General features: G+C 59.9%; 2 protein-coding genes across 2 annotated transcripts in view; one reads left to right on the forward strand and one right to left on the reverse strand.

Moving 5' to 3' along the window:
- The window catches only part of NPR2 (natriuretic peptide receptor 2), a gene marked incomplete at its 5' end in the record, with an annotated part of 11,365 nt that extends 953 nt beyond the window's left edge, over positions 1-10,412 (forward strand). Inside the window, 21 exons of the mRNA XM_041470999.1 lie at positions 4,455-4,654; positions 4,739-4,852; positions 5,123-5,258; positions 5,350-5,444; positions 5,529-5,661; positions 5,784-5,868; positions 5,948-6,068; positions 6,580-6,654; positions 6,817-6,894; positions 7,033-7,137; positions 7,400-7,471; positions 7,549-7,708; positions 7,782-7,937; positions 8,017-8,185; positions 8,298-8,444; positions 8,613-8,736; positions 8,869-8,937; positions 9,026-9,200; positions 9,287-9,385; positions 9,478-9,569; positions 9,738-10,412. Of these exons, the coding sequence (XP_041326933.1) occupies positions 4,455-4,654; positions 4,739-4,852; positions 5,123-5,258; positions 5,350-5,444; positions 5,529-5,661; positions 5,784-5,868; positions 5,948-6,068; positions 6,580-6,654; positions 6,817-6,894; positions 7,033-7,137; positions 7,400-7,471; positions 7,549-7,708; positions 7,782-7,937; positions 8,017-8,185; positions 8,298-8,444; positions 8,613-8,736; positions 8,869-8,937; positions 9,026-9,200; positions 9,287-9,385; positions 9,478-9,569; positions 9,738-9,791 (2,459 nt within the window). The remainder of the gene's footprint in view (positions 1-4,454; positions 4,655-4,738; positions 4,853-5,122; positions 5,259-5,349; positions 5,445-5,528; positions 5,662-5,783; positions 5,869-5,947; positions 6,069-6,579; positions 6,655-6,816; positions 6,895-7,032; positions 7,138-7,399; positions 7,472-7,548; positions 7,709-7,781; positions 7,938-8,016; positions 8,186-8,297; positions 8,445-8,612; positions 8,737-8,868; positions 8,938-9,025; positions 9,201-9,286; positions 9,386-9,477; positions 9,570-9,737) is intronic.
- Positions 10,413-11,023: 611 nt separating this feature from the next.
- SPAG8 (sperm associated antigen 8) lies at positions 11,024-13,461 on the reverse strand. The gene is made up of 7 exons (XM_041470975.1): positions 13,383-13,461; positions 12,588-13,017; positions 11,814-11,976; positions 11,679-11,724; positions 11,452-11,566; positions 11,274-11,336; positions 11,024-11,190 (listed from the first exon to the last, which is right to left on the reverse strand). The coding sequence occupies exons 1-7, from the start codon at positions 13,445-13,447 to the stop codon at positions 11,041-11,043; spliced, it is 1,032 nt and encodes a 343-aa protein (XP_041326909.1). The 5' UTR covers positions 13,448-13,461; the 3' UTR covers positions 11,024-11,040.
- Between the last annotated feature and the right edge of the window lie 6 nt (positions 13,462-13,467).

Here is a 13,467-nt window from a genome sequence, read left to right on the forward strand (position 1 = left end):
AAGGATGGGGTGCAGCAAGGGGACCGGGGTACTGTGGACGACATGTAGGGTACTGCAAGCGGTTAAGGGAACAGCAGGATAAATCTGGGGCACAGAGAGGGGATGGGGATACAGTGGGACTGCTGCAGGACACAGCAAAGGACTGGGAATACGGTGGGATGCATGTGTGGCTCAAAAAGGGACCAGGGGTGGCAGTGGGACCTGTTTGGGGCACACCAAGGGATTGAGGGACAGTGGAGATCCACAGAGGGCACAGCAAGTGTCAGAGAGGGCAGTGAGATACGTGTGGGGTGCAGCAAGGGGATGGGAACAGAGTGTGATCGTGTGGGGTGCAGCAACAGTCCAAGGAGACAGTGGCACCTTTGTGGGACACCATGAGGGTCTGAGGACACAGTGGGACTTGTGAGGGGTCGAGAGCAAAATGACGCCCATGCGAGGCACGGCAAGGGAACAAGGATCTGGTGGGACTCAAGTGGGTGCAGCAGGGAGTGGACAGAGTGATATCCGTGGTAGGGCATGGCAAGGGGCCAAAGGGAGAGTGGGACCCCTGTGGAGCACAAGGAGGGCTGGAGACACAGTGGGAGACCCCTGTGGGACACAGGGAGGGTGGGGAAAATGAGCTCTGTGTGGGGTGCAGTGAGGATTGAGCACATTTTGTCGCAATGGGGCTGGGGGAGCAGCAGGACCTGCACAGGAGATGAGTTCACAGGGGACAAGACAGAACCTGAGCCCCTTCCCAGACCAAACCCTGTGTCAGTGGAGGGGCCAGGATGCAGCAGGAGGAGGGAGCATAGTGTCTCCCTCCCAGGCCCCCAGTCCAGTCAACCTTCGCCAGCAAGAGCTGGGGCAGACCCCCAGCTTGCTTGGTGGGATATGTGCCATGAGGGACACCCTGCGGGACCACCCCACCCTCTGTGTTAGCAGGATCAGGGTGACCCAGGCATGTCCTTGGAGGCTGAAGGTGATGGAGGGGATGTGGCTCTCTGGAGGACAGCATCAGCTGTGGTTACATACCTAGAGAACCATGGTGCCACCATACCTAGGTGGCTGTGCTGTGCTCAGGCAGAGCCCCCCAGAGTGGCACCTGGGCACCCCAGGCTGTGCCTTTTCCCTGCTGCACTGCCAGGATGGGGCTATGATTGCCCCACCCTGCTGATGGAGGGATAAATCAATTTGGTGCTTTGCGAGTGCCCCAGGAGAGCAGCTATATTGGGAGCGGGAGGAAATGGAGGGGCTTACAGAGGCAGCTGGAGAGCAAGGGCAGCCTGATGCTCTTTCATTATTGATGAGCAGGGTGTATCAATCCTGGAGTCAGCCACTCTGCAATGCTTCTTAATGGATTCTGAGATGCTGTGTCATTAGGAAGGACATCTAGCCCAGATAAGTGGAGCCAGATGGGCCAGCAGGACTTGTGTCCAAGGCTGGGCAGGACCAGGCTGCAGTGGGGAGGTACTTTGGGGTGCTGCACTGGGTTCCCATCAGGACTCAGGGCAGTGAGGCTGAATCCATGGAGTGAGCATCCCATGGCTGCGCCACTGGAATGGGAGCTCTTGCGTGTGCCATCACCAGCCATGGGGTTTGGAGCTTCTTATGGGGTGAGGGCAAAGGACTCTGCAGGGAGAAGGGCTGAAAGCAGTGATTCCCATCAACGATTCCATCTTGGTGCCATAAATCACCCCAATGGGAATCAATCCCTCCTGGAGCAGGCAGGGGGTCATGGCTGCTGGGGGAGAAGGCCAGGCATGGGTAGAGACCCAAGGGCTTTCTAAGCTGGGGTCATAGTATCACAGAACCATGGAAAGGCTTGGGTTGAAAGGGACCTTAAAGATAATTTAGTTCCATTCCCCTGCCATGGGCAGGGATGCTGAGAGGGTCTGAGCCTCTCTGGCCACAGCTCAGAGATGGCACCAGGGTGTGGGGCTGAGTGCTTGGCCCCACAGAGGTGGGTGCTCAGGGCTACAGAGATGGTTGTAGGTGTGTGAGGCAGGTAATGGAGACTTGCAGGGCTGTCCCAGGGGTTGGGACTCCTGCATGGAATGGCAGGGAGATAGAAGCAGGGTCTTCAGCTGCCTTCATGTCCATGACCTGCAATAACTCCATGTATCATCCCTATTGGCATCACCTTCCTTCTCCCAAGTCATGGGCAGGAGTTTGGTGAACATTTCCTAGAGAAAGCTGCTTCCCTGCCTCTCCACACATCCCTAGCGCTGCTGGTTCTTGACATTCACAGGTCTAATGAGCGGGCACGAGGGGGGGTGGGATTGCCCCTCTCACTGGTGCCTGGGCGACGTGCAGGGGCCCACGTCTCTCCTGCCATTTGCAAAAGCACTGATATAATTAGAGCTGTGATTGAGGGAATTACCGCAGCATCTGCCTGAAAAAGCCCAGGTGCCCTGCCTGGGGAGATGGCTGGGTGGTGCTGCTGGAGGGGAGTGCATTTAGTCTTCACCCTTGCACTCTCCCTGGGCCAGGACCATGGTCTCTGTGCTGCAGTGCCCTGTGCTGGTGGGACTGCTTGAAACTGGGATTTTCTGCATGAACCTGGGATTTGCCCTCATTTCAGGGTTGTCTTCCATCATGCAGGGGTCAGGCAGTGTTCTGCCACCTCATCTGCATGCTTGTGGTCTTGCCCCTTCCCTGGGACCTGGCACTCTGCCACCTACACCAGAGACACCCCCTAAATAAATGTCAGGGGTCTGGATGCACTCCAACCTTGCAGAACCTCATTCCCCTTGTCCTGGGTGATGCTGAGGCTGCCTTTGGCCATTTGCTGGCCCCTGGGGCACGTGTGAGCCCCCTAAGGCGCTGCTGGCCATGTAGGAATCTGCCAGCTGGAGGCAGCTGCCTGCCTCAGGGAGGGCCACAAGCACTGACCCTTCCTTCTGCACAGCTCATGCAGCCTGTCCCCAGGGAGCCGGCTAGGCGCCGTCCATCTCCTTGCTTGGTGGCCTTTGACCAGGCAGGCTTTCGCTGCCGCCGCAGGGGCTGGCTGCCTGCAGTGTCCCACCATCTGCCACCAGCTGTTGTGGCTCCCCAGCCCCTGTGGCTCCCTTTTCTTGGTGGCTGCAATGTGATGGGGAGGGTCCCATCTATGTCCTTGGGGGGAACCCTCAGGCTCTGTGTTGGGGAGGTGCTGAGCTGTCCACCCTGGATGAGAAATCTGGGGACATATCTTGACTAGCAAAGTGGAGAAGCCAAGAGTGTTTATTTGAAGTATTGCAGCATTCAGAGGGAACCATTTCAAACCCTGAAGCAGGCTCTTGCTCACACACAGCCCACGGTGCTGTGATTTCTCCCTCCCCCGTGCCCAGGAGCAGCTCCCCACATCGCTGTGGATTCCTTGTGCCCGAGGTGGCTGTGCTGGGTCTCTTCTCCCACCTGTGGGCTCCCTCACTGGCCCCTGCTGCCCACATGGCTGGGTGCCTTCCAGCAGCAGAGACCCCTTCCCGGAGTGCGGCGCTTCTTTGCTGTCCCCATCGCCGCCACTCCCCGGGTCCAGCCGGGGCGCTGGGCCCCATGCAGAAGAGCTGTGTGTCGGGGCCAGCGCCCAAGCGTGACATTCCTCCAGCACCCGCTGCCGCCGCCTCCTCCGTTGCTCAATCCCGGGTTCCCAGCCAGACTGGCTGGAGCGGGGGCCCTGGTTTTCCGGGGGGAGGGAGGAGGCAGTGTCAGGATCCTCAGCAAGGGCACGGAGGGCCCCTGCTCGGGGGGTTCGGACACTTCCAGGCGCCCGTCCCCGCAGCCTGTGATGCCCTGCGCCAGCGGCGTGCCGGCCCCACACAGCCCTTGGGTGGGCATCCCATGGGGGCTGGCCGAGCCCCTAGCAGAGGGTGGGGGCAAGTGGGACGTCCTGCCGGGGCCCGGGCACCCCCTTGCCGTGTGGGTCACACCGGCGAGATGCTCTGTTTCCAATTAGCGGCCGCCGAAGGTGCTGGAATCTGGGAACCTGCGCATTCCTGCCGCACAGACAGCCGGCCACGAACCCAAACATGGGTTTGTCCCATTCCACAGCCCGGGTTCCCCAGGGGCCTCCGGCGCGCGGCTCCAGTGCCTCTCCCAGCCCCCTTGATTCCGTGGCTAGGGCTGGCATGGAGCAGCCCGGCAGCTGATGCGGGGGGGAGACACCCCCTGGCTGGCTTTGGCTGCATCAGGGTGTGTGGGGTCTATGCCTGGGGCATTCACCTCATGATTTCGAGCAAGTTTTTCCCTCTCCCCCTTCTGTTCAAAGTGATTGATGGGGTAGGAGTGGGTCTGTGCCAGCAGGGGCTGTGGCTCTGGCCATGGGTCGCAGGGAGGCGTTGAGCCAAGCACTGCCCCATCTGCCTGCTCCATCGCCCCCGCAGCCTCCCAGCGCTCCCGGGGCTGCTCTGCCCCACCTGCCCCATTCCTGGCTGTGTGCCTGGGGTGCAGTGGGGTGTCCCTGCCCCGCTGAAGCCTCTGCCTCTCTCTGGCAGTGGTGTATCTCTGTGGGCCACCAGAGATGCTGCGGCAGATCATGCAGCTGGCGCAACAGGAGAACCTCACCAATGGCGACTACGTCTTCTTCTACCTGGATGTGTTCGGGGAGAGCCTGCGGGGCGACTCTGCCCGTGACCCCTTCAAGCCCTGGCAGGAGAGCCCGGGCCAGGACTCAGGACTGCGTGAGGCTTTCCAGGTGAGCTCTGCCCACCTGCCTGGGGACAGAAACCTCCCCAGCCTGGCCCCAGTGTGTGAACCAGGGTGCTGTGCTTGGTTGCAGATGGTGCTGGTGATCACCTACTACGAGCCCCAAAACCCTGAGTACCAGCATTTCCAAACCCAGCTCATCCTGCGAGCTAAGCAGAAATTTGGGGTGCAGCTCAACTACTCCCTGGTGAGTGAGTTCCCCTGCATGCTGGGGTGGTGAGGTCCCTTCACACGGGTCTGAGGCACCTCACCAGGATGCAGAGGGTGGGACACAGCCACAGACAGTGCCAGAGGGGTCATCCCTGGTGGGAACAGCCACAGGCACTGCCATCCCTGCAGGGTGCATGTTGACCCCAGAGTGGTTATGGGGCAGTGGGTGGGTGCACGGTCCTGGTGTGAAGGTTCTGGGATGCTCCTGTGTGTGTGGCTGTGGGTGTGCTCAGATTCCCCCTGGCAGATGAACCTGGTGGCGGGGTGTTTCTATGATGGGATGCTGCTGTACGCCATGGTGCTGAATGAGACTCTGCGTGAGGGCGGCTCCAAGAAAAACGCCACCCACATCATCGAGAAGATGAGGGACCGCAAGTTCCAGGGTAACACTGGGATGGGGGAAGCTGGGTTGTGGGTGACGTGGGGGCGGTGGAACTCAGTCCCCATCCCACCTGCGTCTTAATTTTCCCACAGGCGTCACAGGGCTTGTGAGCATGGACAGCAACAATGACCGGGACACTGACTTCAACCTATGGGCCATGAGTGACCCCAAGACCGGGCAGTATGAGGTGGGGGGAGGTTCCCCCTGGCTGGGGTTGGGGCATGGGATGGTGGAGTCTGGGGGTGGCCTCATCTCTCTCTGCCTGCCTTAGGTGGTGGGACACTACTCGGGTGTGGAGAAGCAAATCCACTGGCTGGGACGACCCATCCCCTGGGTGAAGGGGGCTCCCCCCTTGGACAACCCTCCTTGTGTCTTTGATGTGGATGACCCCTCCTGTGATAAAAGTGGGTGTCCTGGGTCCCCACATCCCTTGGACCCCAGCAAGCTTCCATACGGGTGCATGTCAGTCTGGCTGTCATAGCCAGGATATGTCAGACCACCCTGACATATCCTCTCCTGCCTGCAGCCCCCCTCTCTATGCTGGCCATCGTGGCTTTGGGCACTGGCCTCACCTTCGTCATGTTTGGCATCTCCAGCTTCCTCATCTTCAGGTCAGGACTGGGGGAACCTCTGTTCTGGTGGGCAGGCAGGGCAGAGGGGATGGGGGCCTGACCCCTTTGTGTCCCCCAGGAAGCTGATGCTGGAGAAGGAGCTTGCCAGCATGCTCTGGAGGATCCGCTGGGATGAGCTGCAGTTTGGAAGTCCTGAGCGGTACCACAAGGCAGCGGGGAGCCGGCTCACCTTGTCCCTGGTGAGGGGAGCCATCCCTGAGGCACCACCCTGCTGCTGTGCTGCCCTCTCTCCCTGCAGGACACCCCTCCCTGTTAATCCCTTTCATGACTCTCTGTTTCCTACAGAGCCATAGCCCCACTGAATCTCTCCTCAATGCAACCCTTCATCCTTATATAGCTCTCCATTCCCTATAGAGACTTATTCTATGCATCTCTGGCATGACTTTCCATCCTCTGCAGAGCCACAGTAGATCCTTCCTCTACACAGCCCTGAACCCTCTATACAGCATCATACTTCATCAAGCCCCTATGTTTCCCTCCATCCCCTACAGACATACCTTGTCCATGTCCTACACTCTGTGCAGTGCCTCATCCTGGAGTCTTCTTCTTTCCTACAGAGCTTGCAGAGCTTGTCCTTAGAGCCCATCCTGCACCATCCCCTGCACACTTTGGATGTCCCTGCTCTGCTCCATTGGTGCAGGTCATCCCTCCATCCCAGGGTTCCTCTCCCTAATCCCCTCCTTCCCACAGCGTGGCTCCAGCTATGGCTCCCTGATGACCACTCATGGCAAGTACCAGATCTTCGCCAACACCGGCCACTTCAAGGTCAGTGCAGCGGGCAGGGAGCTAAGCCCTCCCCCTGAAATGCCCCAGCTCTGCTGTGCTCCCACTTGGCTACACCCCCATTCTGCAGGGTATTGGCACTTTCCTTCCCTTCACAAATTCATACGGTGGACATTGACCTTTTCCCCTTCCCAAACACTGCAGGGCAATGTTGTGGCCATTAAGCACATCAACAAGAAGCGCATCGAGTTGACGCGGCAGGTGCTCTTCGAGCTAAAGCATGTAGGTTTGAGGTCTGGGCTAGGGTGGGCAACCTGCTTGGGAGTGCAGGGATTGGTCCTGGGCATGTGAGAGGGCAGCAGGGGCAGCAGCTCATGCCCTTTGACCTCAAGACTATCTTGGGTCCACTTCCATCTGCAGATGCGAGACATCCAGTTCAACCACCTGACCCGTTTCATCGGGGCATGCATCGACCCCCCCAACATCTGCATCATCACCGAGTACTGCCCACGGGGCAGCTTGCAGGTAGCGGGGCTTGAGACACTGTAGGTGACACTTAGACATTCCTGGTGACCTAGCTGGGCTGCATGTTGTGGACAGGGCTGTGGATGCTGGTGGCCACCTGAGCCCTCCCAGTAATGCTCACAGCTGAGCTGTCCAAGCAGGTGTCAGAGGCCAGTGGAGGGGTGGGGGTGGGTGCTGCAGATTCCCTGAGCTGGGCACTTGGTGAGGCTGCCATCACCATGACCTGGGTGCTTGGTGGGGTCCACTCAATGTGCTACCGCAGGATGTCCTGGAGAATGAGAGCATCAACCTGGACTGGATGTTTCGCTACTCCCTCATCAATGACATTGTCAAGGTATCCAGCTGAGGGGTGTGAGGGGATGGGGAGAGGTGCCTGAAAGATATGAGCTTCACTGCGTCCATCTGTCCCAGGGAATGGCCTTTCTGCACAACAGCATCATTGGCCACCACGGCAGCCTCAAGTCATCCAACTGCGTGGTGGACAGCCGCTTCGTGCTGAAGATCACCGACTATGGCCTGGCCAGCTTCCGCTCGCCCAGCGACAATGAGGACACACATGCACTCTATGCCAGTGAGTGCCTACCTGGGAGGACCAGCAGGATGGGGTGGCCCTATCTCACTGCTCCATTGCTTTGTCCCACCAGAGAAGCTGTGGACAGCCCCAGAGCTGCTGCAGAAGGGACACCTGCCCACCCCGGGCATGCAGAAAGCTGATGTCTACAGCTTCGGCATCATCGTGCAGGAGGTTGCTTTGCGCAATGGCCCCTTCTACATCGAGGGCATGGACCTGAGCCCTAAAGGTGAGGATGGAGAGCATGTGTGTGGAGGTCCTGCCCCACCATGGAAGTCTGGTGCTCACTGTTGGCCACACCCCGGCAGAGATTGTACAGAAGGTGCGTAACAGCCAGAAGCCCTTCTTCCGCCCCTCCATCGACATCGGGGTGCACAGCGAGGAGCTGGCAGTGCTGATGGAACGCTGCTGGGCGCAGGAGCCGGCCGAGCGCCCTGACTTCAGCCAGATCAAGATCTTCATCCGTAGATTCAACAAGTGGGTGGTTGGCACGTGGGGATGGTGGCCCTGGGTGGGAGTGGGGACAGCCGTGGGGGTGGTGGTTGGGGGGCACCTCTTCCTGCAGTGCCAACTGACTGCGCCCTGCCAGGGAGGGAAGCACCAGCATCTTGGACAACCTGCTGTCACGCATGGAACAGTATGCCAACAACCTGGAGAAGCTAGTGGAAGAGAGGACACAGGCCTACCTGGAGGAGAAGCGCAAGGCAGAGAACCTCCTCTACCAGATTCTGCCCCAGTGAGAGTGGGACACAAGGGGGTGTGGGTCTGAGGGTTGGCATGGGTTCAGCATGCACCTGCTGCTGTGCAAGTATGGGGTCCCTTGCCAGCTTTCCATGCTGGTGTGGGGCAAGGGTTGCAGGGGGAACAGCAGGTTTGGGGTGGAGCTCACCAGTATCCTTGCCAGTTCCGTGGCAGAGCAGCTGAAGCGTGGTGAGACAGTACGGGCTGAGGCTTTTGACAGTGTCACCATCTACTTCAGTGACATCGTGGGCTTCACCGCCCTCTCGGCAGAGAGCACTCCCATGCAGGTGAGAGCAGGACCTGGGAGGCAGGTCCCCACTCTGTGGGGATGGTGGAGGTCTCACGCCCTGGCAGTGCCATCCCTGGGGTTGGGGGGACGTGTCCTCTCCTAGATGCACACACACCCTTGTTCCATCCAGGTCGTGATGCTGCTGAATGATCTCTACACTTGTTTTGATGCCATTATTGACAATTTTGACGTCTACAAGGTGAGTGGTGTGGTGAGCAAGCACAGTCCCCCAGAGTGAGGCAGGCAGCAAGGAGTCCAGGTTGTACCTGTCCCCCCTGCCCTCACAGGTGGAGACCATCGGGGATGCCTACATGGTGGTCTCGGGGCTGCCGGTGCGCAATGGGAAGCTGCATGCCCGTGAGATTGTCCGTATGGCCCTGGCCCTGCTCGAGGCTGTCAAAACCTTCAAGATCCGTCACCGTCCCAATGACCAGCTCCACCTGCGCATCGGCATACACACTGGTGAGCCCCCATGCCAGCCAGCTGGGGGGTGCTTGCCCACCCACATGCCTGCCCTGCAGCATCCCCGAGTGCCTCTGTGCCTGCAGGTCCCGTGTGCGCTGGAGTGGTGGGTCTGAAGATGCCGCGGTACTGCCTCTTCGGAGACACGGTGAACACCGCATCCCGCATGGAATCCAATGGCCAGGGTAAGCCAGGGCAGCTGAAGTACAGAGCCACGGAGTGTGTCCTGTTCCCATGGTACCCAGCCATGTCTCTCTTGCTCCTCTGTGCTACTCAGCCCTAAAGATCCATGTCTCATCTGCCACCAAAGAAGTCCTGGATGAGTTCGGCTGCTTTGAGCTGGAGCTGCGTGGCGATGTGGAAATGAAGGTGAGGGCACAGTGATGCCACTGGGGTACCAGCCCTTCCAACCGCAGGGAAGTGTGAGGGGGAGGTGGGTTGGAGCTGGGACCCCTTGTTGCTCTCAGTGCTGGGGATGACACCCAAGAAGCAGCTCCAGGGACAGGCAGGGTCTAACTTGCTCACCTCTGCCTCCAGGGCAAGGGAAAGATGCGGACATACTGGCTGCTGGGCGAGAGGAAAGACCCTTAAGTCATTTGAGCCCAGTGGCTGTGGCAAAGCCCCCAGCTCAGTGGGGCCACCAGTGCTTTCCGGTGCCCCAGGATGCACCGGCATCCCCCCCCATCACTGCATCCACCTCTCCACAGCCCCCCTGCTTCAGCAGGGCCTGGGCAAGGTGGAGCAGCGGCCACAGCACCGTCTGCTCCCCTCCATCAGCACCAGCAAAGCCCACCTTCCCCACAGCCTCTGCTGGAGTGGGGTAACCAGCCCTCATCCAGCCCAGGAGACCTTGTATTCCCTCACCCTCTGAGGTCTGCCACCCCTGCCCTCTCCCCTGTGGCTCAGCTGGCTCTGAGCTTCTCCGGGGCCTGGCTGCCCCGCAGGGCACTTTGCCGTCTCTTTTCAGTACCTGGCCCCCAGCAGAAGTTGTGCCCATGTCAACCCCTCCCTGGGGTGGGGGGAAATGGGGATTCCTGCCAAGACTGACTCCTTGGCCAGGTCAGGCTTCAATGCCGCAGCTGCCCCCCTCCTCAGTCTCCCCTTCCCCTGTATATAACCCCACCGGGTCATGTAAATACCCATCCCTCCTCCAGGTGTAAATATAGGACTCGCTGCAACTATTTTGTTGAAATACAAACTTCCCCAGATCCATCTGTCCTGTGGCCTCTTCACTCTGCCTCAGCATGCCAAGTAGGGAGGGAGGCCGGGGGAACACCAATATGGAACTCAGCCTGGGCTGGCGACAGCTGCCTGAAACATCCCAAGAGATCATATCCCAGGGGTCTGTCTGCGGTGTAGGGCAGGAGTGTGGGCATGGGGAGCCAGTGCTGGGCGGTCGCAGCAGCGGCTGTTGAGGGCTTGGGCGGTGCTGGGAAGGCAGGGCTGCCATGGGTTTGCTTTGGCGTGAGGGCTGCAGTGCGTTCCTCTGAGCTCATGCTCTGGCCGCCCTGCTGCCGCCTCTTATTGGAACACACCTGTGCCTGGGGACTGGAACAACGGCTGCATGTCACCCACTGCATGCACCGGGAGGGAATGTGTCCCGGGGGATGGGGCTGTGCCAGGGGCTCTGCCTCCATGCCTAAGGAGGAAATCTTGGGACCACAGTGTGTTTTGGGTCAACAGTGACTTGCAACAGGGCTGAAGGGTTTTCCATTTTGCTTCATGCTCTCATGGGATTTGAGATCCCAGGGACACAGTGCTCCCCATCCAAACATTCAGCTTGAGGACAGCCTTCGGGTAGGCAAAGATGCTGGGACCACCTGTGTCCCCTTGTTTTTTATTACTTGTGGGGCTGGAGCTGTCTGCTCAGGGGGTCATAGGGGTCACAGAGGTTGAAGGGCTCAGGATGCCCTAAGTACATGGTAATGGGAGTGGAGAAGTCTGCATTCCTCTTGAAGGGAATGTTTCTGCCGAAGAGGGCAGTGACACCCTGGAGAGGAGAGAATTGGAGAGGTCTCTGTCAGCAGCTGAGACTCCCAGGGTGCTGACAGGACAGGGTGGTGGGGGCCTTACCGGCATTCCACGGGCTTGCTCCAGCCAGAAGCTGGTTGGCTGTTCCGTTAAGTAATTGTGACGCTGCAGTGGAAGCAAAATGTGAGCCGGAGGGGATGGCATGCTCAGCAGGACAAAAGCCTTGCTGCCTCCCTGGAGGCTGCTGCAAACTGTCAGGGGGGATGTCTACTGCCTGTACCTGGGTGGTGGGCTGGGGTGTGGATTGGAAACCCATGGCACGGTAGTCGTGGTGCGTGGTGGAGATAGATTCCATGCGCTTCGGGCGCGGACGGATCTCCTCCTCTGTCTCCTTACTGCAGTCAGAGCAGATCGCGCACCTCTCAGCTCTGGGTTCCCCGCCTCCCCAGGTCCCCTTCTCTGGGACACAGCCCCAAGGGGGGGTCTCATGTGGGAGTGCATGCTTGCCTGTATTTCTCGTAGAGCATGGATGCCAATGTAGCCTTCCGCTGCCCTGCAGAGAGGAAGGTGCCATCAGCCTCCCAACTAAGATTCTCCTGCTGCCTTTTTGGGGTGCACATGGCTTGTTGGGGTCAGCCTCACCTTGCCCCAGCAGCATGGCCCTGAGGGGTGGGCAGTCCTTCGGGGGGGAGCTGTCAGTGAGTGAGGAGAGAAACTGGTGGATCGGCAGTCCATGGTAGCCATGCTGGAAGTCCTCACTGCCCAAATCCTTCCCTGGCCGAGAGTCCAAGGGATCCACAAGTACCTGGGGATGGACAGTGGGGGCTGTGGAAGGAGGCAGGAGCACATGCTGCACTTCCCCATGCCCACTCCTGGCTTTTGATAGACCTAGAGGCGTAAGTCATACAGAGGTGTTGTGAGCTTTCTGGCCAGAAGCCTGGGAAAGATGGAGCAGGGACATGAGTTTGGGCATGGCTGACCTGTCCTGCCTGATGGAGGTCAGCCAGCCTTGTATGGCAGTCCCAAGCACCTGGGTGCCCAGACTGCCCCTGGGCAAGAGCTCTTACAACAACCCATGGAGTCCCCAGGCTGTGGCACAGTTTGGTCCATCAGGTGCCCCCCAGCTTGGCTTGCCCAAGCAGGCATCCCCACATCACTGTGATGAGCCACCACACACAGCTCCTGCTTCCCAGCAGCGAGATCCCAGCTCCCCTCCTGCCTTACTGTTACTCCCCACGTGCCTGCCTGTGCCTTTTGTGCTATTGAGTTTCATCCCTTTTCTATCCTGCTGGGCTCAAGGTCGTCCGGGTGGCTATTTAAAGACATGTGTCTGCCCAGGAGCAGGGAGCTTCACAAGATCAGCATGTAGGACACGATGGGGCCAACTCTGAGGGGCATTTTTCCTTATGGAGTTACCTCCTTCTGCCAGTCATGGGTCACACGGCTCCGCTGGGGCACCGACTGGCTGGGCTTCTCTGCTGGCGGGGGTGGGATAGGGGGCAGCGCCGGCATTGTGGTGGGGGACTCGTCCTCGGGGCTGGTCCCCCACTTTCCAAGCCAGGGAGGCAGCTTGATCCCAGAGGGATCCTTCCCAGTCTCTGGGGATGGTACCCTGCTGGGCACAACTGGTAAGGCCACAGTAGGCGGCTCATCCGTGTCTGCTATCTCCTGGGGGGGCTTGGCTATGTCTGACGTCTCCTGGAGCCTCTTGGTGGTGGCTGTCAGCGTCTCCCCGCAGCCCGGGAGCCTCTCCACGGGCACCCCAGGCAGGGGCTCGTCCCCCTGGACCTTGAACGGCGGCCTCTCCCCATGGCATCTGGGATCCACACGGCTTCTCAGAGCGCCCCTGCAGGTGGGAACAGACCCTGAAGAAAGGCAGCGCGGCGCATCCGCCATTGCCAGCCATGTCCCCAGCCCCCACCGGCACAGCCAGCGTACTGACCCCGGCTCGTCTGCAGTGTCACCGCACTGGGGCAAGGGGCATGGGACTCCTCTCCTTTTGGGGGACACTGCTTGCTGCTGGGCCTGTCATCTGGAGGGGTCTCCCCCTCCGTCACTCCCTTCTGTCCCCTTGACCTCCAGCAGCAACACGCTTCCCACCCCCTGCCTGGGCTCAGCCCCCTCCCCACAGGCCGGACCCACCATCTTGTCATTCCCCCGTGGCCCCTAGCGCTCGGCAGCCCCTGCCCCCGACTCTCCCCACCGGGTTACCCCAAGGGCTCTCGCTGCCCACAGCCTGGGCCGCACCCGCCGGCGCAGCCGGCTCCCAGCTCCATGCCGCGTGCGCGCGGCGGGA

Source organism: Pyrgilauda ruficollis, unplaced genomic scaffold (assembly GCF_017590135.1).
Source record: "Pyrgilauda ruficollis isolate IOZ18807 unplaced genomic scaffold, ASM1759013v1 scaffold251, whole genome shotgun sequence".
Lineage (NCBI taxonomy): Eukaryota > Metazoa > Chordata > Aves > Passeriformes > Passeridae > Pyrgilauda > Pyrgilauda ruficollis.